The sequence below is a fragment of the Panthera tigris genome, chromosome B3, assembly GCF_018350195.1.
Source record: "Panthera tigris isolate Pti1 chromosome B3, P.tigris_Pti1_mat1.1, whole genome shotgun sequence".
Lineage (NCBI taxonomy): Eukaryota > Metazoa > Chordata > Mammalia > Carnivora > Felidae > Panthera > Panthera tigris.
Genome location: NC_056665.1, coordinates 104610299 through 104633430, shown reverse-complemented (window position 1 = coordinate 104633430; position 23132 = coordinate 104610299). Strand labels below are relative to the sequence as shown.

The window sequence follows — 23132 nt, the reverse complement described above, 5'->3', positions numbered from 1 at the left end:
CAAATGTGACTTCAAGGGTAATTTTTTTTCAAATAGGCATTAAAGAAACAATGAACTTAGTCCTTGAACTCTGTGTGCCTTTTCTAGAGAGCTTCAAGTTAAATCAGCTGCAAAATTCAGCAGGGAAAAATGAACTGGGTTATCCAGTTCTCAAAGGTACAAAGAACTAGAACAGCCATCTCTTCCATACCATCTCTGAGCACCACGCCAAGGAGATGATTTTAACTTCTGACTTTACTTAAAGGGGCTTATTTACAAAATACATTTACATGACAGTTTGATATGCTTTATTTTTCTGCAGGACTCAATTACTGGAATTGTCAACTCTGCCAATTTATGTGCACATTTCTCTTCCACTATGAGCAGACCAATTGTATTGCACATTTGTCTGGCATTCTGTGGCCTTCTACTTCTCAACGTTGCCACACAATGTGTGGCCTTCCCCAAAATGGGAAGAAGGGAGATAGCACATGGTCTTGCAGAAACAGGGCAGCCAGAGAGGATGAACACAGATGACCCAGAAAATGACTCTGTTACTTCAAAGTGCACTCCCCAGTTGGTAGTCTCTGAAGATCCAATGATAGTGTTAGCGGGGCCATCAGCAACATCTTTAAATAAAGTATTTCCTATTAACAAAGAAGCTCATCCAGTAGGAACTGGGCTTATGCAGCCTAATAGTCCTGACATTTACACTGCTACTGAGACAGTGATCCCCGTGGAGGAGGAAGTGTTTGGGTCCAGCCAGCCAGAGAGGGTGTCTCCTGAAAGCCGACTCTCCAAGGCCATGCTAACCAACCCTACCGCTGCAACCGCACCTCTGAATATGGATGAGAAGGAGGAACTCTTCAGTAGTACCCTCATTCAGCCCATTGCGGAAGGGACCACAGAAGCAACACTGGGTTTTCTGAAGCATGTGGATCATCAGTTGTTTGCAACTGAAAGTCAGGAAAGAGTTAGTCTGGGACATTTCCCTTCCTCCGATGTGAATACTAAAGAAATGCTGACCACCAGTCCAAGGACAGAGAAGTTTGAAGCCGATGCAGAACATAGGGCAAGTTTTTCCCCTGGTGCTGAGCCCGCAGCAGGCATGGCGCCTGGAAGCCCCATGCCTGATAGGGAGAAGCCTTTGCAGATGACAGCTGATCATACCCAGACTACTGCCACCAAGCACTGGCTCACAACCTCTGAGTACACCCTGAGTGTTGAGCCAGAAACTGACAGGCCGCTGGGAGCCCAAGGAGTCACAGTGAGTGTCAGCACTGCTGTTCCAGCTGCCTCTGTCATAAGTGATGAGTGGGATGACACTAAATTAGAGAGTGTAAGCCAGATAAAGATCCCAAAGCTTGGAGACAATATGGAGACCCAGGTGGGAATGGCAACGTCTCAGACAGCCCGAGTAACAGATAACGATGCTATGGAAGGTATGGAAGAGGGTGAACCTTTGACAGAGGTTGCAGATGTGGCTCTGGGGCTGCCAGAAGGGGAAACCCACATGGGGACAGCCCTGCTAATGGCACCCGGGGAGGAGCGATCGTCTGCCTTCACGGATCAAAGTTCCTTTACTCCCACGAGTTTGATGGAAGATATGAAAGTCTCTGTTGTAACCCTCTTCCAAGATACTGCAGACTTCATGGAATCCACTAAGGAGAATGATGCTATGTTTTTCATAGAGACCACTGTCTCCATCTCGGAATATGAATCTGAGGCGCATCAACTATTGGGACATACATTGAAAGGTAAAAGAAAGAAAGAAAGAACAAAAATAAACTTTGGGAAGGTTTTGATTTGAATTTCTTATTTTTTAAAATTGGTACAAATGACATATAGCGTTGTACTACTTCTAGGTCTCATTTTATGTTTTTTTTGAGTGAGAATTTAGAAGTTCTCTAAGTTTTGATGAAAAGCAGAAGTAAACAAATACAAAATGTATTTTATGTAGAAATTAGACCCAAATACAACCTCTGCATGTAGGCCATTCAACAGGAAACAATTTGTCCCCACCCCTATCATTTGGCAATTTTGGGGACATTTTTGGTTGTCATAACAGACAGGTGCCAGGATATCCAGTGGGCCAAAGAGGCTTGTGAACATCCTACAGCACGTAGGATAGCCTCCCAACCACAAAGACTTTTCTGATCCAGAGTGTCTGTAGTGCTGAGAAACCCTGAAATAGACTGATAGTTTTCACACATGTCATTATGAAAATGTATAACTATTCAGGAAAATGTTAAAGAACTAGCTATATGTTTAAATGGTATAATAAACAATATAGGATATTATTTACATATAGGTGTAAAAAATACTCACATACCTGATAATTTCTTACCAAAAGCTTTCGGTAATATTTATCTTAACAGCATTAACCACCTGAGTTCTTTGATTTTGTTTTCCCAAAAAGAAATTCCTCTAGAAATAAGAAAAAACCCCAATACTGATGAATTCTCTCTGTTGGCTTAATACTGTACTATTTCCTCTTGGTCTTTATATCTGTGACTGTTATGAGCTGATGAGCCTTACATTTGTTGCTGACGGATAATGTTTTTCTTTTATTATGTGTAGTTGGTCAGATAACAGCATGAGGAAGGATAGACTTAGTATACATGCTTATGCTCATTCCAAATTGTTTTGGAATATGTTCATCTTGTTATATCAGCTCAGTAGCTCCGTTAATGGAAATTTCAAATTAGTAATATGTTTTATAAAGTGTTGAGATTGAATTAAAATGGTAAGATTGAATTTTACGTGTCCAGTTCAGTTTTTAAGGACCGAAAGACTTAGTATACTGTACATTTTCGTAGAAGCTTCCAGAAAATGTTTTGTAAGTTGGTTGTTAAATTCCATTGAGAGAGTTGGGTCTCCATTACCATGAAGATATTAGATGTGACTGAATAAGAAGTTTACTTCAGTTTTCCATAACAGTTTAAGATATTCCTGGAGCATTAAGTCATATAGTTCCAGATTATTCATTGCATAATTGAATCTCTGATACTTATGTATTAGAATTGCATAGCTTGTATTAATACAGCCTAAAATGTAAAATGAATTTGATGATTATATGGTTCTTATTTTGATTATTGAATATGCTCCTTTGTCACTTAACTCACTTTCTACCTAATGTGACAGGCATAGTTAGCACAGTGGTTAAGAGCACTAACTATGTAGGCTTCTCTCAACCTAAATTGTAAAGTGGGTAATAATAGCTGATATATTGGAGTATGTGCTAAGTTTTACACGTGTTATCTAATTTAATCTTGGTAACAACTCTATGCGGTAGATACTGCTGTTATTTCCAATTTACAGCTGAGGAAACTCAAGGCCCAGAGATGCTAAGGAATTTGTTCAAGGTCACACAGCTAGTAGAGGCTGAGCCAGAATTCAGACCCAGGCAAATTGACTCTAAAGCCTGCATTCTTGACTGCTATGATGTATGGCTTCCATGGAATGGTATTAGTACCTATCTCCCTTTAGTACATTTTAGAAGATAAAATAAGATAATGCTTACAATATAATATACTTAACAGTGCATGTATGTAGCATATAATAGAAACCCAGTAAACATGAGTTACTGTAATTATTATTCCTTTATTCAAAATGCTAACTTCTTTTTCCCCTTCAGAAGTGCAAATGTGAAAATTAATAGATATAAATGCTTCTGAGAATTTTTTTAAATTATTTTTAATCTTTATTTATTTTTGAGAGAGAGACAGTGTGTGAGCAGGGGAGGAGCAGAGAGACAGGGAGACACAGAGTCCGAAGCAGGCTCCAGACTCTGAGCTGGCAGCATAGAGCCCGATGCGGGGCTTGAACTCATGAACCGCGAGATCATGACCTGAGCCAAAGTCGGACACTCAACTGACTGAGCCACCCAGGCACCCCGAGAATTTTTGAATATAACTTAGTTCTGTATAATTTGTTTCTTCACAGACTGGTTATGTTGATATTCATAAAAGGGAGCTCAGCTGTTGACCTTCCAATTTTGTTTTGTATTTTATTTTATGTTTTTTATGTTACTGTATTTATCTCTGTCTCAGATTGATTCATCGCTCCTGAAAGCAGCAACACTGAAAACATTTATTTACTGGCATTTTGTATCTGAGCAATCCATTTGCTTTCCCATACCCTGAAATAGATATTTTCTTTTCTTTTTTTTCAGTTTATTATAGAGTGACTTTTTAAGGCAGGGAATTTGTCTATTTTAAAATGTTGTATCTCCCCCCTTTAAGACATCCTCACTCAAGAGATGACAACAGCTGTTCAAGAAACAGAAGCCACTTTGTCACTGGTGACACAAGAGCAGCAGGTTTCTACCCTCGAGGTTACCAGAGAAAATGGTAAGATTGAGGAAGGAGAAGAGCCCCCCTCCACCACATCTGGTGTTCCTGCCGTTACTCAGCTGTCGAGGAGATGGGAGCCTCTGGCCACGACACTTTCCACTGCGGCCACGCCTCTGTCTTTTGAAGTTACTTCTGCTCTGGAAGGTTTGTAAGGGAGGGAGAATTTTGGGGGTGGATCTTTTCTGAGTTAATAAGGAATAGAATGAGTGAGGCAGATGTACCCCCATTTGCCTCCACTAACCTAGAGAATGAACAGAAAATGCAGGTGAACGCTCTGTTGTCTGGGGAGATGTGGCAAAGCCTAAAAGGATGAGGGGTTAGTTCCCAAAGCAAAGTCTCCTGGTGGCTCATCACTGGGGCCTGTGAAGGCCAGGCTTCCTGAGAACTCTCTCCTTGTTTGACAGGTCTGGCTGCTAGGAGCCAGGGGGTGGAGTGAAAACAGTGAGGACCAGGGTTTGAATCCCAGCTTTGGCCCTCACTAGTATTGTGGCCCCAAGCAGGTTTGTTAATGTCTCTAAGCCTGGTTTGTGCATCTTTAAATAATGTCTACCTATCTTTAAAAAAAAAAAATTTAATGTTTATTTGTTTTTGAGAGAGAGAGAGACAGAGCATGAGCAGGAGAGGGGAAGAGTGAGAGAGGGAGACACAGAATCCAAAGCAGGCTCCAGGCTCTGAGCTGTCAGCACAGAGCCTGATGCAGGGCTTGAATTCATGGACTGTGAGATCATGACTTGAGCTGAAGTCGAATGCTTAACCAGCTGAGCCACCCAAAAGATGCCCCTGCCTATCTTTTATGTTAATTTAATTTAATTTATTTTTGAAGCTAATTTTTCTATTTTGAGAGGGAGAGAGAGAGTACATGTGTGCGAGTGGGGGAGAGGCAGAGAGAGACAGAAAGAGAGAATCCCAAGCAGTTTCCATGCTCGGCACGGAGACCATGACCTGAGCTGAAATCAAGAGTCAGTCACTCAACTGAGCCGCTCAGGCACCATGCCTACCTATCTTATAGGTTATTTTAAGGATTTGAAATAATGTATACAAAGCGCTTTCTATAAAGGAGGCCCTCAAATGCTCTGATATCTTAAGGACAGCAAAGTTTTCAAATCTTGGTGATTATCGGAATTGCCTGGGGATTACAAAAATTATTATTTAATTATTTTTGGACCTCATGTCTCTGTCTCATTATTTGTTGGTCTAAGTAAATAGGCTTAATTTATTAGCTGAGTTTTTTTTTTTTTTTTAAATAATGTAATAAATATCTCCTAATCCTGTCTCTCCAAAAAACCCGTAGGGCCTGGTTAGTAACCTACATGTAATCCTATATCTCAACTTCCTCCTCTGACTGGTAACTGTCATCCTGAATCTTGTGTTCCTCATTTCCTTGAATTCCTTTTAGTTTAGTTTTATTAAATGCATAAAATTATGCATTTAAACATTTCAGTAGTTTTTAACTTTATAAAAACAACATTGTGCTGGAGATAACCTTTTTGGGACTTACTTGTTTTACTTAATAATCTATGGCTAAAATTTACCTAATGTGGTTCTTTTGTTTTGACTGTTTATGTTTCATTATGAAAATAGATCGCAATTTATGCATCTAATCTTTATCCAGTCTCTTCTAGCAATTTGCATTTGGGTCATTTCCAGGTTTGGCTATTGTGAACACTGATTGCTGCCATATGCATATTCTCTTGCATATTCTCCATTGTACATGTACAGAGTTTCTCTTGGTTATATTAGCAAGGAACTGAATCGCTGGGCTCTAGGTATGAATGTTTGACTTTAGGGGGCAATGCCTAATTGTTTTCCAAAGTGGTTGCACCAATGTATACTCTTAACAGCCATGGATGTGAGAGCCTGTGAATCCATATCCTGGGAGTTAAAAAAAATAGTTTTCGGTCTTCACCACCAAGGAGATTCTGATTCAGTAAGTTGAGATATGTGGAAAGCATGAACATCGATTTTTAAAAAACTACCTCAGAGATCCTGATGATCTACCAGACGTGCAAAATAATACTATTCAAGGGTTTTTTATATAGGGGAAAACCTGGAGCTAAACCTGGCTGCTTTGAAATTGAGCATATCCTAGACACATACTCTTACTATTTGGCTTAATTTTTAAAAGTAGTTCTTGGCATGGGGCACCTGGGTGGCTCAGTCGGTTGAGCGTCCGACCTCGGCTCGGGTTGTGGTCTTCCAGTCTTGCGGTCCGTGGGTTTGAGCCCCGCATTGGACTCTGTGCTGACAGCTCAGAGACTGGAGCCTACTTTGGATTCTGTGTCTCCCTCTCTGTCTCTGCTCCTCCCCCATTCATGCTCTGTCTCTCTCTGTCTCAAAGGTAAATAATCGTTAAAAAAAATTAAAATGAAAATGTAGTTCTTGGCATATATTTTAATAATTTTTAAAACATATTTTATTAATGTTTATTTATTTTTGAGAGAGAGAGAGAGAGAGAGAGAGAGAGTGTGAGCGAAGAAGGGGTGGAGACAGAAGAAGACAGAATCCCAAGCAGGCTCTGCACTGTCTGCACAGAGCCCCATGCAGGGCTTGAACTCATCAACTGTGAGATCATGACTTGAGCCAAAACCAAGAGTTGGATATTTAACTGACTGAGCCACCCGGGCACCCTTAATAATTTTTTGTTAAATTTTCTATCTTTTCCATCGTTCTATCTAAAATTCTGCAAAATCCATAGTATTGTCAATGGAATGAGTGGGGTATTAAAATTTAAAAAGAAAGTTCTGATTTGAGACAATACATTTTCCTGGAAGGTAAAGTGTCTGCCTTGCATAGCTGGATTGATGCACTATGGGAAGAGGGAGCTGGCCTAAGTGCCAAACTTACTGTATATAAGATACTGGTTTCATTAATCATTTGTTACTTAAAAAGAAAAAAATACATGTATACATTTCCCCTAATGATCATCTTTGGGTCAAGTCCTATCTCTTGTGTTTGACAGATCTAATGGACACCATCACAGGGCCAAATGAGGAATTGTTCACACCAGTTATGGGCTCTCCAGTGACTCCGCCTGGAATATTGGAGGAAGCACCCAGCATTTTCCCAGCACTTTCTGATTCTGAGGCACCCTTTGAGACAAGAACCATTGTTCCATCCATTAGCCGTGTTAATACAGCTGCCTCATTTGGCCTGGAACAACTTGAATCTGAAGGTACCCATACATTGAAGAGAATCTTTTCTGTGACTCATTGAGTCACTGAGCAAATGTTGTTTTGAAGATTAAGGAGAATGTATTCCGTATGCAGTGTAGATCAGGGGTCAGTAAACTATGGCCTGGCCAAATCTGACCTGCCATCTATTTTTGTATGACCTGCAAGTTAAGAATGATCTTTACATTTTGAAATGATTGAAAAAAAATTAAAATGAGAATAATGTTTTGTGACATGTAAAAGTTAAATAAAATTCAGATTTCAGTATTCCTAAATAAAGCTGTATTGGGACCCAGCTACACTTGTTCATTTACATACTGTCTGTGGCTACTTTTGTGCCAGATTAGCAGGGTTGAGTAGTTGTGACAGAGACTGAATGCCCACAAAGTATAAAACATTTATGATATGGCCCTTTACTGAAAAAGCTTGCTGGCCCCTGGTCTAGATCAATCGTTCTTAACTGTAGATGAACATTAGGATCACTTGGGGGAACTTTGAAAAAATCCTCATGCCTGATTCCTCCCCGTGATTCTGATTCAGTTGGTGTAGGATACGATCTGGTGTCCACATTTTGAAAGAGTGATTTAGATGATTTAAAATCTGCCAGCTGGATTGAGGATATTTGTTTATAAGGAAAATCCAAGTTTCCCCACCAGATTTTCTTAGGTAGAAGTTTTAATGTGGGTTGTATTTTCACAGCACTGCTCTGGTTGTTAGTGCTGGGTTTTTCTTCTTTATGACCATCTCTGGGATGTTCATAGGATGCTGTACTATTTGGAGATGGGTAGTCTCTTTACCTGTTAAGACTGAGAAATTCATGCCAAATTATACTTTCCAAGACACTGGCTTTGAGCGTGAAAAAGATGCTCAGAGCACAGCTGTACACCCACAAACAAGAAGACTAGAAATATGATGAGAGGTCATTTAATTAATCAGCGTTTTGGCAGGCAAACAGCTTTTGGTTGGAAGTGCAGAATATCCAGAGATTTGTAATGCTGAGTTTCTAATCTAGAAGACAGGTAAGCTTTTGGGAACTAAATTATCTGTGGGTTTGATGCAGTAAAGACATAGGATGTGGTGTTATTTAATATTTTGTCTGCTGTATAGCAGGGAAGGTGGTTCATCCAGGTTTGCAGCAGACTCCCTCACAGACTTTCAGGGTAACACTGGCAGTTTTCTGGCAGAGAAACATGACGTTTTAGGAGTAGTGTGGAGAACTCCATAGTAGAAGGCTGGTTTAAGAAATGGATCAAAGCAAGCTCAGAGGCTGATAGCTCTTGCACTCCACATTGAGATAAAAACCGTATGACTTTGAGATTAATCTCATATTAGCTGTCTGCTCTCCTTGACGCCATCTGGAAAAAGCAGGTTTCCCCAAATTAACCTGCGTTAGAGATGACAGCTTTACCCGGCAGGGCTCATTAAATCAGAGGGAAAAAAATATATTTGTGAGTAATCCATACTTGTGAAACTGCAATAATTTTCTAAATTTAGTAGATGATGGCAGTTGCGTTGAAATATGTGAGAATTTTCTTGACTTGCCTAAGATGTCCTGGAGTTTTAGTGCTTTTCTTCTACACAATTCAATTCCAGCTTCTTTTTGAGAATATATTTTTTCGGTTTTTGATCTAAATTATGATCCTTGTCAAGGCTTATGGAAGACCTTTTTGGTTTAAAAATACTCTGTCAGCTACATTGTTGGGCTTGAGATAGGGTTTTGAATAAGCACACCTTTTCTTCTAGAACCCAAGAAGTGCACAATGTATGTTTAATTAGTGTACCTTAATAACATCACAATTAGTTTTATGTTGGTGCATCTACTTCTCTGGAAGCTGAAGTGACTACACTTACTTAAACAGATAAACCTACTAGATTTCTGTATGTGTTGGAGGCCTGCGGTTTCAAGGTATGTTTTTCCGCCTTGTCTTTGAGACCTTTGGGTGAAGGATTTTAATTCTATCATAGGGTTATACCCAGAGGAAGATAATGTATTCTTTAAAAAAGCATTTTTTAAAAAATGTTTATTTATTTTTGCGAGACAGAACGCGAGTGGGAGAGGGGCGAAGAGAGAGGGACACAGAATCCAAAGCAGGCTCCAGGCTGTGAGCTATCAGCACAGAGCCTGATGTGGGGCTCGAACCCATGAACTGTGAGATCATGACCTGAGCTGAAGTCACACGCTCAACTGACTGAGCTACCCGGGCACCCTGAAGATAATTTATTTTTACTAGAACAGAGGGTTGTGTGCTACATCAAGTTACCTACCTTTCAAGTTTTAATCTCCGTGATGTGTTGACAAATGACATACAATTTTCCAGTTTAAAGATGTGTTTATTTAATTATATTATTAAATTTTTATATGCTATTTTAGTATCTTCTTTCCCACTAGGGGACAGAAGCATTTCTCCAGAGAATGGAGTATTTTTCTCAATGGGATATGGGCAAGACATGCCATTATTAGATACCAGACACCCAAGGAGCAACAACCTTTGTGGAAATTTCTGAATGTTTATCCTTTAGGGGATAATTAGGGGCTCAAACAAACCTCAAATTGTATCTACTTGGCCCCCTGTCTTCTTTGTCTCCTCCTTTACGGCTCTACAGCATAGTCACTGACTGTCTTAGTTTTCTAGGGCTGTCATAACAAAATACCACAAACTGGATGGCTTAAAACAACAAAACTTTATTCTCTTGTAGTTTTGGAGCCTGGAAGTCTGAAATCAAGGTATAGGCAGGGTCATGTTCCTTCCAGTGCCTCTAGATGGGTAATCAGCCCTTGCTTCTTCTAGTTTCTGATGAGGCATTCCGTGGCTTATGGCAACATGATTGCAACCCCTGCCTCCATGTTCACGTGGCTGTTATACCTAAGTGTGACTGTGCCCAAATTTCCCTCATCTTACAAGGACACCAGCCACTGGATTAGGACTCACTCTAATAACTTCATCTTATGTTGATTGTATCTGCCAATAACCTATTTTCAAATAAGGTCACATTCACAAGTATGGCGGGTTTTGAATGTGTGTGTGTGTGTGTGTATTTATACATTTTATATATTTTATATATATATTTATACACACACACAACGCATATACACACACACACACACACACATACATATAGTGGGGATGCAGTTCAGCACATATCAGGGGTCTGTGTCTGAGAAGTTCACCAGGGGGTTCTGAAGGCAGATGTGCTCTGTCTCTGCAATATCCACTTGAGAGATGTGCATTTGAGAGCAGGAGAAGTTGTGATGTGTTCTACATTTCTCAGTCTCTGAAGAGACTGCCTCTATATGTGCATTCCACCTTGTGCCTATTTTAGTAGGTTTTTTACCTTGTCAGCAAAAATAGTTTGATTTTTGAAGGGATAATGGTTTATCTGTCACCTTGCCTGACACACTTTAATTCCTTGTTTATTTATTTTATTTTTTTTTATTTTAGGGAATCAATGTTTTCAGGATGGTAAAAAATGCATTATACTTGTCTCAGGCATAACTCCACTAGGGCTGCATTCATCATTTTTAAAATACAAACATGCAAAAGTGTTCTAATTTTTTATTCAAAATAGCATAATGGCAAGTTAGTTGCATATATATAACTACATAAATTAATTTTTGGATATGATCTCTGTATAGGTTGATACCCTTTTATTGTTGAATATTAATGTCTTTCTCTGCTCCAAAATAGAAACTTAACAATTTCTGATTACTTATGAAAATTTACTTGGAGTTTTTTTAATCTTTAGAATATTTAGAATATTTTAGAATATTTTAACCGTAATATTTTAACCCTAATATCAAATGGACTAGGTCTTTCAATATTTCTTACCTAGGGAAGTTTTGCTTTCTGTATTTTAGAAATCCAACTGAGGATATCCATTTACTCTGGATAAATCAGACTTACTTTAGTCTTTCTTATATTCCCACAGAAGATGGAAATTTATCTGTGCTGTAAAATTTTAACAACAATTCTGTACGGTGGAAGGTTGTTGCTTTAACAATTCAATATTCAGCAAAAAATCAATTGTGGGTTTATTTGTACCAAGAACTAGGTTTCTAAGTACATGTAGGAGGTAAAAGTACAAAAACAAAGATTTCTTAGATCTTGTGATTAGGTTTTGGTAATCCTTCCTCACCTCTCCCACCCCCAGACTTCCTCCCTTAATGTTTGGAAGTCAGTATTTGAGCCTTCCAGCTAGTGGTAAATGGGAAACTACTTGGTGCTCACCATGGTGCTGACCAGACAGACTTGGGAACAGGATGAATTAGTTTAGATTCTCCCACGATGACTCCGGGTTAGCTTATTGCTCTTCTGCAAGAGAAGAAGAAATACCAGTGTCTCTGGGCTGATCTAACTGATCCTATTTAATGTCCTTCTGTAGGCATAATAGACTGAGTGTTGGGGCTGTATAATCCAGTGCTGTTATCCCAGACAGTTCCCATTTCCTCATGTTTCCAAAGGCCCATTTACTATCGGCTTCATGGAACAAACTCACAGTAATTGACTTGGTAGAGAATTACCTTTTTTGTGAAACTTATAATGTATGTTATATGTACATATATAACATATTACCTTTTTTATCATACAAGAGATTTTTAATTTTTAATATCAACAGGAACATCCCATTTAACCTTTTTTTTTAACATCTTGATTTTTTAAAAGTAAGACCAAATATATCATTTAACTTTAGTTTTTTCTTTTCTGAGGTTTTTTCCTTCTTTTTGGAAGACCATTTTGGCTGCCCTTATATTTAGGTTTTTAAAAAACTGCATTTTTGACATCTTTTGCCAGTCAGGCAGCACATGTAGGACAGAAAGCTTCCACTGTTATGTCATTTGTTGCTTAATCTATTTTGGTGACATCCATTTTCCTGCTTTTGTGAGTGGTGTGTGTGTGTGTGTGTGTGTGTGTGCGCGCGCATGTATTTAATTTCATGGATATTTTCTACATTCTTCTGAGAGCATTTCCATTATATATATGCAGCACCTTTTAATTTCCTCTGTTGAAGAGATAGTGGTGTTATCTCTCCTTTCTTGTTCAGAGTTGCCAGTTCTGTCTCTGTTCTAGGATTCTCTCTACTGATAACCTAGAAATTTCAGATGAACGTGATGTTGGAAAAGTATGCCTTCACTCAGATGACTGATCGTTCTGGCAGTGTGGAGGACTCCTAGTTGCTACCTAAGACAAGATGTTTTATTTTCTTTATTGGTCAGTCAGAAATGAATTGGGAAATACATTCTTTAAGTGGCATTGTGGGAAAGTCTCAGAGATGCTTTTCTTTACTAGCTCCATTGAGGATGCTTAAAAACTCATGTAGAATTTATAGAAGTGTTTGCTCTTCACTTGCACTTAATTCACAAAATCAATATTTTTGATCTTCCCAGTATGCACTCCTTTTCAGAGAGTGTTTTGCTATTATTTTCTCAATTCTCATGTAACTTTTCAACTCAGAAGGCAGCTAGAATGGATGAATGAGACAGAGTATTTAAAATCTCATCCCGAGGCTGTATTTATGAACCGAAGTGGATGTGATTTGCCTTTGGGTGCTGCTCATTGGAATCTGGAAGGAAAGATCAAGTAGAGGAGTAAATTTGAATTGTCTGTTACTTGTAATACTGCAGTGTGAGGTTAAGGATGGTCACTCTAACTGTGTTAAGAATGGATACAAGTTTTGGCTTTTGTTCTTGGAAATGCTTTGGATTTCATTTTCCTTTCATTTTGTTTTTTTCAGTAACAAAGCCACTTAAATGATATGCAAATGGGGAAGATGAGGAAAAGAGTATTTGATGGAAAATGCCCTTTGTTGGATTTTTATTTTTAGTGGTGAATTGATTTGGTGAATTAAATGCTGAATTCTCCCCCCTGCCCCCATGCTTGTTCTGGCAAAAACAATGGGAATTTAATAAAAAACACCAATTTTATAACTCTATTAACATGAACACAGGAAATGTCTAATACTATTGCCATGTACATTAGGGAAGGATGAGCTTTTTTTTTTTTACCTTGTTTTTATATGTGCATCGTTTTCACATATATTACATGTCAGATTACAAAACACAGAATTGCTGGTGATTTCAGTTATCGATTGTCTCTTATAGTAAGTCACTTTGTTGTCTTGTCCTGAAGTCCTCACACTTTCTCTGGTATTTATTATAGATCTCTGTTCTTAAGTAGTGATATGTTGTTTAGGAATAGTATAGCAAATTACTTAGCACTCAGAATGGTCATCCCGTGTTTGCTACTACTAATGCTCATATAGCTAGTGGTATTTTAGAAATATTTAAAATCAATATTATGATGTATTACCACAAAGTTTGCTTACAAATTCTGCTGTTAAAGAAAGATAACTGACATTCACTCTGTTTTCTAGTATGCTTTCTTATCATAAGGAATTCATTTGTTGGTATAATTACAATTAAACAAACATTATTCTGGAGCTGATTTTTTCCATCCTTTTTTTTTTTTGGACTCTTTGTTGCCCAGCACTAGAAAGTAGAAAGTTAGCACTGCTTGGTAAAGCTCTCAACCTTAGACACACATGAAATTTTACATCATGGCTCAGGATGACAAAAAGATTTAGCCCTATATTCAGAGGTTTTGTTCATTCATTTACATGCACACTTAGCAAGTATTTGTTTGGTAATTCAGATAATAAGAACAAATGGGAGTAGATCTTACATAAATGTTAGTAGAAGAGTTAAGACAGATACCTAAATAACAGAAATAAAAGGTAGAAGGTGGGACAGTATCATACAAAAAATTACATAAAAAAAGGACTTTGAGAATTAAGAATGAGAGAGAGCTTAGCCCCAGCTTAGAGAAATAAGAAATTGATATTTACGCTTGTGAGTCTTGTGTGCGTATGTGCATGGGATATTTGTGTGTATAGATTTGCATATATGTATATATATTATATATATATATATAATATATATACATACACACACATACACACACTCATTATTCTATTGATATTTAAAAAAAAATAAGCGATGACAAACCCCAAAATATGGAAAACATTCTAAAGGGTGGTGAATAGAAGACCACATACACCACACAAACAATCGGTTTATAGACATGTAATCAAGTGTATTTTTCTAATTTAGCTTATTGGTTTGATGAATTATTTTTTTTCCCTAATGTCTGTTTATTTTAGAGACAGAGAGAGAGAGAGAGAGCAAGCAGGGGAGGGGCAGAGAGAGAGGGAGACACAGAATCTGAAGCAGGCTCCAGGCCCTGAGCTGTCAGCACAGAGCCCCATGTGGGGTTCAGACTCACAAACCATGAGGTCTTGACATGAGCTGAGTTGGACGCTTAACCGCCTGAGCCACCCAGGCGCCCTTGATGAATTATTTCTTAAGAATAGTTTTTTAATAACAGAAGCAACTGCTTTTCAATGTAGAAGAGGCAACCAGGTGCTCAGTCTCAGGCTAACAAATAGTTGATTTATTGGAAGCTGTACCATGTCTCTCTTGAGGAGGATTTTCAGAATCCCAAGCAAAAGGATCCGTTCTGAGTAATTCATCTGGGCTCATACTCCAGACTGACAATCCCTCTGAGGACTGGTCTAAACAGGGCTTTGCACGTGTGGTGGTTTTGTGCAGTTGTTGAAGCAAACATGTAGCCTAAAACCACATAACAGGCTGTGGAGATTTCAAAGGCATTTCAGATGTTTGCAGAAAATTAAGGCACTTTTTTAAAGGCATGATCTTTCAGTATGAGGCTAGACATAGCTATCCTTTTACTGGTGTAAACAAGATAATTTTGTTGCATTGGAGTACAGGCAACACAAACCTTAGCAATGTATAAAATAATGTAAGGATATTATCAACTACACTTTATCAGGCTGTGTTCATAACCCTGAAGTTGTTTCGGCACCAGACTACCTCTTATCACTTAAGTGTATACATCACCCCAAAGGAAAAGATTAGAATAAAAATACAATGCGTCAATTTGAATGGCCTTACAAGATTTTTTTTTAATTTTTTTTTTTAACATTTATTTATTTTTGAGACACAGAGAGAAAGAGAGCATGAACAGGGGAGGGTTAGAGGAAGAGGGAGGCACAGAATCTGAAACAGGCTCCAGGCTCTGAGCTGTCAGCACAGAGCCCGATGCGGGGCTTGAACTCACAGATCGCAAGATCATGACCTGAGCCGAAGTCGGACGCTCAACCGACTGAGCCACCCAGGCGCCCCAGCCTTGCAAGATTTTTTTTTTTTAATTCTTTTTTTTAATGTTTATTTATTTTTGAGACAGAGACACAGCATGAATGGGGGAGGGGCAGAGAGAGAGGGAAACACAGAATCGGAAGCAGGTTCCAGGCTCTGAGCCATCAGCCCAGAGCCCGACGCGGGGCTCGAACTTGCGGACCGCGAGATCGTGACCTGAGCCGAAGTCGGACGCTTAACCGACTGAGCCACCCAGGCGCCCCAGCCTTACAAGATTTTAAGAATGTTCACACTTGGCAACGTTGCATTTGTCTTCAAAGATTTACATTGATTCTGCCTAAATTTACCAGTGCCTTTTCTTCTTCAGTCATACTACCTCTGTGTACGTTGTTTGATATCTCTAAACAAAATAATCTATGGAAATTTCTTCTATAAAAAATGTGTAACGAATCTCCAATTTTTTTTTAAATTTATTTTTGATTAAAAAGTTTTTTTGATGTTTATTTTTGAGAGAGAGATACACACAGAATCCGAAGCAAGTTCCAGGCTCTGAGCCTAAGGCGGGGCTCGAACCCACAATCTGTGAGATCATGACCTGGGCCAAAGTCGGATGCTAAACCAACTGAGCCACCCAGGTGCCCCAAATGCCAGTGTTTTAATAGAAGAAGGAGATTCTCCAGGTGGGCAGAGGGTCTGATACTGCTTCCTCGATTTTCTCAAGGTACCTGCTTCACATGTTCTGTGAGGGGTCCTATTTCTATTAAAACTCTAGCTCGAGCATAGATGAAAACCCTCTCACTTGTTCCAACTGAACTTAGTAGAATTTTTAAAAAGACTTGGCTCAAACCTAAAGGAACATAAACCAAATAAACCAAGAAAATAAAAGAAACACAAAGTGAATTAGGCTCACAAGGTACAAATTTCTCTCTGATCTTACCTTAGCTAATAAGCTCTCAGGACAACCAGGCCCTGACCCATTCCACACTCTGAGAAGGTTTTTTATATTCTGTACCCAAAATACTAGAATAATTTTCAAGCACCTTGCTGGGCTTTCTGGCTACTCAGCTCTTGGCTTGTTTGCTATACAAGGGGTAGCTTCTTTTTTTGTCTTCCTCACCCCTGCCCCCACATGGAAGAGCCAAGGCCAAGATGTAAAGTATCTCTGGGGCCCACCACCAAGTAGGGAATCCCCAATCCCACATCCATATTATCTGTCCTGCTTTGCAGATTGAAGGACACACTTTCCATCCCTGGGCAAATGACAGCCAGACAACTGTCATGATTGACACCATCCCACCCTTACGAGGAAAGTCCATCTCTGTTAAAAGCATGGTATGATTGATGTCTAGGCAGTGCAAGACTGTTCTCCACATAAAAGAAATATACCTGTATGATAATAAGCTCACTCTATCACATCCTGTAATAAATAATACTTAGTGCTATGCTACTCTGTAAACAGAATGCAATGGAGTTCAAGTTGACAGAGGACAGGAAGGAGACATAGAAACAGTTAAGCCTAAACTCATCCTCCTTAGGGGCCTCTCAGACCGCCTAGCCTACAGCGAAGAGCAGTACAGACTAGTGGATAATAGCTCTGGTTCTGGTCTTACATGGACAGTCTATGTTGAAGTCTTAGCTCCATGATGAATGAGCGTTGTGATATTGACCAAATTGTTTAATTTCTTTAGACTTCAGTTTTCCTATCTGTGTATGGGAGGGCTATTGATATTCCTATCTCTTGCTGTAAGAATAAAATGAGGTCTTGCGTGTAGTAAATACTTACTTGACCTGGAGTAAATGCATAATAAATATGAGTATTTTACATCATTTGTCAATTAAAATTACATATCACTTATCATGCACTACTATGTATTAATTGTTACAATGAGATATTCACATCCTCTCCATGCAACCATGGGACAGGGGCCAGGTGGACATTGTAAGTAAGCAAAGAGGAAGGCACCTAAAACAGCAGGGAGTGTTGAGTGTGGTGTGGTGGGATCACACTCCCTCTGATCCAGACAGATCTTGTTTGTATTGTTGCCAGGAGAAGTATGTGAGCTCGGTGATGCCAGATCTTGGAAGTTTTTCAGGATAAGCTGAAAATTTTGATTTTTATGTGAAATATTCTGATTTTTATTTTTATTTTATTTTCCTTTTTAAAATATTTTTATTTTTTTAACGTTTATTTATTTTTGAGACAGAGAGAGACAGAGCATGAACGGGGGAAGGTCAGAGAGAGAGAGAGGGAGACACAGAATCTGAAACAGGCTCCAGGCTCCGAGCTGTCAGCAGAGCCTGACGCGGGGCTTGAACTCACGAACCGCAAGATCATGACCTGAGCCAAAGTCGGACGCTCAACCGACTGAGCCACCCAGGCGCCCCGAAATATTCTGATTTTTAAAGCATTAGCAATCAATTCACATGTTTACCTATCCTGTTTCATTTTTATTAGTATGCATACCCAAAAAAGAGTCTCTCTTCCTCATTGATCATCAGTTTGTGCTCTTAGATGAGTTCTTCAGACCTCCTTAAGGGTGGGTGGACAGGGTCTGATCCTTCTGTCCACATTGGCCTGTAGGTACCAGGCGTTGGGTAAATGATTAGTGATGGAGTGTATGGTTTAAGGACCATTATCTTGTTTAATTGACGCGCTTGCTACTTGTCCTGCTTGTTGTTGTTATCGTTTGAAATCCAGGGCTTATTCTGGGTCTGAAGTTGAACACTTTTTATGTGAATGAAGAAGTGGTTGCCAGTTATATTCTGCTAGACGTTCAGTGGGAATTTGTTTAGATTTCTGGCATCCCATTGTGAGGTCGAACATTTTTCATTTCCTTTCATTGGAATGCATACCAGCATCTGCACTCAGGCAGGTAAGAGGGGATTCAATAAACTTAAATGATTCTTTAAATCCACTTTGGGAAGCCAGAGCTGGAAGTTCTTAAGTTCTCTGGGGTTCATGTCGTTAGTAAGCTTAATAATATAAATATTGTGTATATATTCTATTCTATATATCCAGTATTACATGATAAAATATAAAAGCAATTAGTTGGCAGGAATATTTAAGATTTTAGAAATGTAATGGAATCCTATAAATTTTGAGTCCTCAACATTGGTAGCTGCTGAATTTGGTGGATATTATTTCAGAAGCTGCTGGGGTTCCTCAACCCCTTACGATACCAGAGAGCCATCTGCTGGAGATTTGTTTCATATCCTCAAAACAAGTTTAAGTTTTCCTTTTCTGGCTTTTAAGTTTTCTACCCAACTTTATGCCCCAGTTAAAACATCTGGAAACTAAAAGCAGGGTCATCCAAAGTGCACCAGTCTCTCTTTTACTGTGGAAACCATTGTGTTACAGTGGCTTTTGATTATATTTGCATAGGGGTTGCCAGGAAAACACACGCTAACAAATGTTTCTTCTTTTAGAAATATCTCACTGGGATGTGTCCTAACAAATGTTTCTTCTTTTAGAAATATCTCACTGGGATGTGTCCGAATCACTCCCTTTAAGGGGGAAGCAGGAGAAAGACTAATAGGTACTCAGCATCTGCCCAGCCAAGCCACCCTGTTCTCCCCACCCCCCACCCCGCCCCCATTCGTTCTTTTCTTCCTGGGCTCTAATTTGTTTACCTTAGGATTAATGTTAAACTTTGCGAAGGAAATAAAAGGGCCATTAAAAAGAGAAGTGTGACGCTTAAAAGACGATGATTCAGACTGATGACTGCTATTTCAAAGAGGCAGGAAGTGCAGGCGAGATCCTCTTCTTCCTGTAAATCAAAGAGAGACAGTTTAGGTTGGGTAGAGTATTACTGCTGGGGTTCTTCCTACCTCCATTATTGGGGTGATGTAGTCTCAACCAAGGTTCTCTTTGACTCATTAGTAATACTCTGGGGATGCTAGCTACATCTCTAGCTTCTGGAAATCCAAAAATGTCTAAACTGTGACAAAGATGGAATGAGAGACACTGAGGACCTTTGGTGGCAGCTGCCTATTAAATTAATGGGGACCAGACTTTGTAGCAGAGTGAGATCACTCAGGCTGCGACCATGGGGTGACTTTTCTCCCATATGTCCTATTTGATTTCATGGAGAGTTAACCCATGGTTCTGGTCCTGAACAAAATTAAAACTCTTGGTTGTGATAACCTTAGGCAGAAGTGTTTGCAACAAATCAAACAGGCCTGACTTAGACAAAAATTCTGGGTTTAATAAAGCCGTTTGAGGCTCTGCTCCTATATTTAAGCATGCAAGGCAGTTACAACACTAGCTCTGTAGGGCTGTAAGGAAAACAAAGCTTATCAATCTTGCTTTCTGTTGAGCCAACAGTGTAAGCTTAGGGGATAATGCCTGGCAAGCATTTCTTCCTTCGGAAGAAAACCCCCATGTAAGTTCGAAGTATTGTTATGGCTTATAAAATAGCTGTTAAGAGAGTCTGTCAGAGAGTGGCCAGACAGATGAACTTGGCTTAGAGAGGATACTGTCTAGACAGATTTTTATTTTTTCCTCTCTGCTACTTGCAATAGGACATTTCTCTGTTGAAGTTGTGGACACACTACTTAATATCACCAGGCATCTCTTAGCCATGTGGCACTTACCTGACATCTCCGTTTAATGTTTCACAGCTTTCATTTTACAGCTTCAGCTCGCCTCAAGCCCAACAATGAGAAATTGAACCAGGTCGCATCCCTGTTGCACACTGAGCTGTCTACTCTCCAAACACCTATGTTTGTTCTTTTTGGCTGACACCTGAGTCAGTGTTTCACGGTGGTTAGGTGTCACAGTTTTTGACAGTGGACATAATCAGCAAGTGACTTGATCTTAGTAAGAATACTATGGAAAAATCCATTAGCTTCATGGCAAGGAACCTCAGTGCCTGACGGTGCATCTTGAATTCAGTTCAATGCTGATGCTGGTTCAGCGAGAGTGAATGAGGATTTACATAATGTGTGTCACGTGCTTGGGAGTGGGAACAGTGAGAAGTGGTGGGAGGATATTGTCTGTCACTAGAGGTCGTTACTCAGAAACTGTCATTACTGCCCCCTTGGTGGTGGTTCGCGTCACTGCGATTGTTTGGTATTAGGAAGTAATCAGTGTCAAGTCAGCCTGGGATTAAGGAAGTGCCAATTGCCAGGATGCATTTTCCGTTCCAGGTCACACAGCTGAACTCTGTGAACCTTCCCTACCTGGACTGCAGTGTTTTCTCAGGGATTCTCAGGGCAAACAGAACTTTAAGTCTTTGATCACTGTTACTGGGTATCTGTTAACATATGGTAAACCGAGAACGGTTGCTTCTTTTTAGAGGTTCGTGTTTTTCTTTTTCTGTTATTTTAATAGGAATACTTGTGTGCGCATGTTTTACATTGACCTACATACTTATTTAGGATTCAGGTAAACGAAAATAAAATTTTAGGTGTAACAAAATTACAAAATTCAGAAAGTATTACCCCTATAACTTTTGAATACAGCTTGGTAGTGTTATTTGAATGAGTTCTTCCTTTAGATTTCGTTCTTTGGATCAGGGATCCTGTTATTGTTTTTGGCACAGTTTTATTTGCTGAACGTTTATTTCATGTCATTGCCCTTTGCGATCAGAGGTGTTCACGACATCCTTGTTGCTCTTGGGTGTAACTAGTTGAAGGCCTGGCTGAAATACAGATGACTGTCTCTTTAGTTTTTATGAATGGAAAATGAATGCGTAAACTGGTTTGCTTTGCACCTGTTCTCCTATGTTCTTACATGTTGCCTTTGTGCTTGCTGCAAGATTATTCAGAGGAATGTGTTCCTGTTTATTGATTGTTACTCTGTGTATCTTTAGATCTAGGCAGTTGTTAAAAACCTGGATCTAACTCATTGTTTATGCATTCATTCGTCTGTCTATCCATTCAACAAATACTTCGTGAGCATTGCTGAGTGCCAAGCACTGTGCTCCTTATTGGTGCCACAACAGAGGACAAGACTATCCTTCCTTTATCCGGTGGTTTTCCACCTTTCTGCGTCAAACTGCAATAAAATACATTACTTTGGTAATATTAGGAAAGGTGATCATGCCTTTCTTTGTTACCGATTTGTAGGAGTAGTCACTGTTCCATGTGAAATTGTAGCAGGGTACCAGTGACATACTACTAAAGGTGTTTAGCAGCTACAAAAATGATTGTAGGGGCGCCTGGGTGGCTCAGTCGGTTAAGCGGCCGACTTCGGCTCAGGTCATGATCTCGCGGTCCGTGAGTTCGAGCCCCGCGTCGGGCTCTGTGCTGACCACTCAGAGCCTGGAGCCTGTTTCAGATTCTGTGTCTCCCTCTCTCTGGCCCTCCCCCGTTCATGCTCTGTCTCTCTCTGTGTCAAAAATAAATAAACGTTAAAAAGTTAAAAAAAAAATGATTGTAGAGTCCTACAAAATAAGAACATTGTCTGGTGGACAAAGATAACTAGGAAATAAAGTTAGACTAAAAGAGAACTCTCACTCTTGTCTTCCTCCTGTCTTCTCTGCATGCTTCCTGAAACTTCCTTTTTCTAGAGCTGTCTTGTCGGGCTTGCTACATAAGTCCTCAAGTATGAAAAGTGACAAATCGTAAACCTTATAAGTTCCTTTGTGTTTTGAAGGGGGGGATGGGTGGTACAAGGAGAAGGCTTTCCTCTCTTATCCCCCACTGCAGTCAGGGGCCCTCTTTTTTTTCCAGTAGAAATTGTATGCTACTCAATAGTGTTTCTGGAGAGAGCATTCCTCCAAGAGAATACTCTGACGTGGAGTATACAACTCATGTCGGGCATTTCGGGACAGGAAGGAGGGGAAGGAAGGCTCTACCAGGGTGTGTGAGTGGAGGAGAGATTATGAGACACGTTGACCTAGGCAATGTCACTGAAATCACATTTTGAAGGTAGTGACCTTCTCGTTGGCCTAGACTTGCTTACATGCATCTCTCTTTTTAGGATGTGAAAGCATGGAGTAAGATGACTTCTGAGGTCCTTTTCATTATGTTTATAGCTCTGTGCTTTATTTTGTCTGACTTTGTTGAGGTATAGTTGACAGATAAAGCTATAAGTAAGATATTTAGAGCGTATAATATGGTGATGGTACACATAACATTGTAAAGGGATTCCCACCATTGGATTGATTAACACTTTCATCACTTCACATATTTACTCTTTTTGTGTGAGGACATTTAAGTTTTACTCTCTTAGCACATTTCAGTGATATAATACAGTGTTATCAACTATTGTCAGCACATTATACATTAGGCCTTTGGACCATTATATAGCTGAAAGTTTGTACCCTTTTACCAATCTCACCCTATTTTCTTTACACTCTAGCCCCTGGCAACTGAAAGTTTGTACCCTTTTACCAATCTCACCCTATTTTCTTTACACTCTAGCCCCTGGCAACTACTTTTCTACTTTCTGTTTTTGTGAGTTACACTTTAAAAAAATTTTTTTAGATTCCACCTATAAGTGATAGCATGTAG

At 39.4% G+C, this 23132-nt stretch overlaps 1 protein-coding gene across 3 annotated transcripts in view; it reads left to right on the top strand.

Annotated features, from left to right (window-relative positions):
• The window catches only part of ARMH4 (armadillo like helical domain containing 4), a 125910-nt gene that overhangs the window by 8785 nt on the left and 93993 nt on the right, over window positions 1-23132 (top strand). For 2 of the 3 annotated variants that reach the window (XM_042989788.1, XM_007095242.3), the window contains exons 2-4: window positions 302-1736; window positions 4224-4478; window positions 7294-7506. In XM_042989788.1, the coding sequence (XP_042845722.1) occupies window positions 359-1736; window positions 4224-4478; window positions 7294-7506 (1846 nt within the window). In that variant the 5' untranslated portion in view covers window positions 302-358. Of the gene's footprint in view, window positions 1-301; window positions 1737-4223; window positions 4479-7293; window positions 7692-23132 lie in introns of those variants that run through there. The other variant, XM_042989789.1, reaches the window with a different exon arrangement.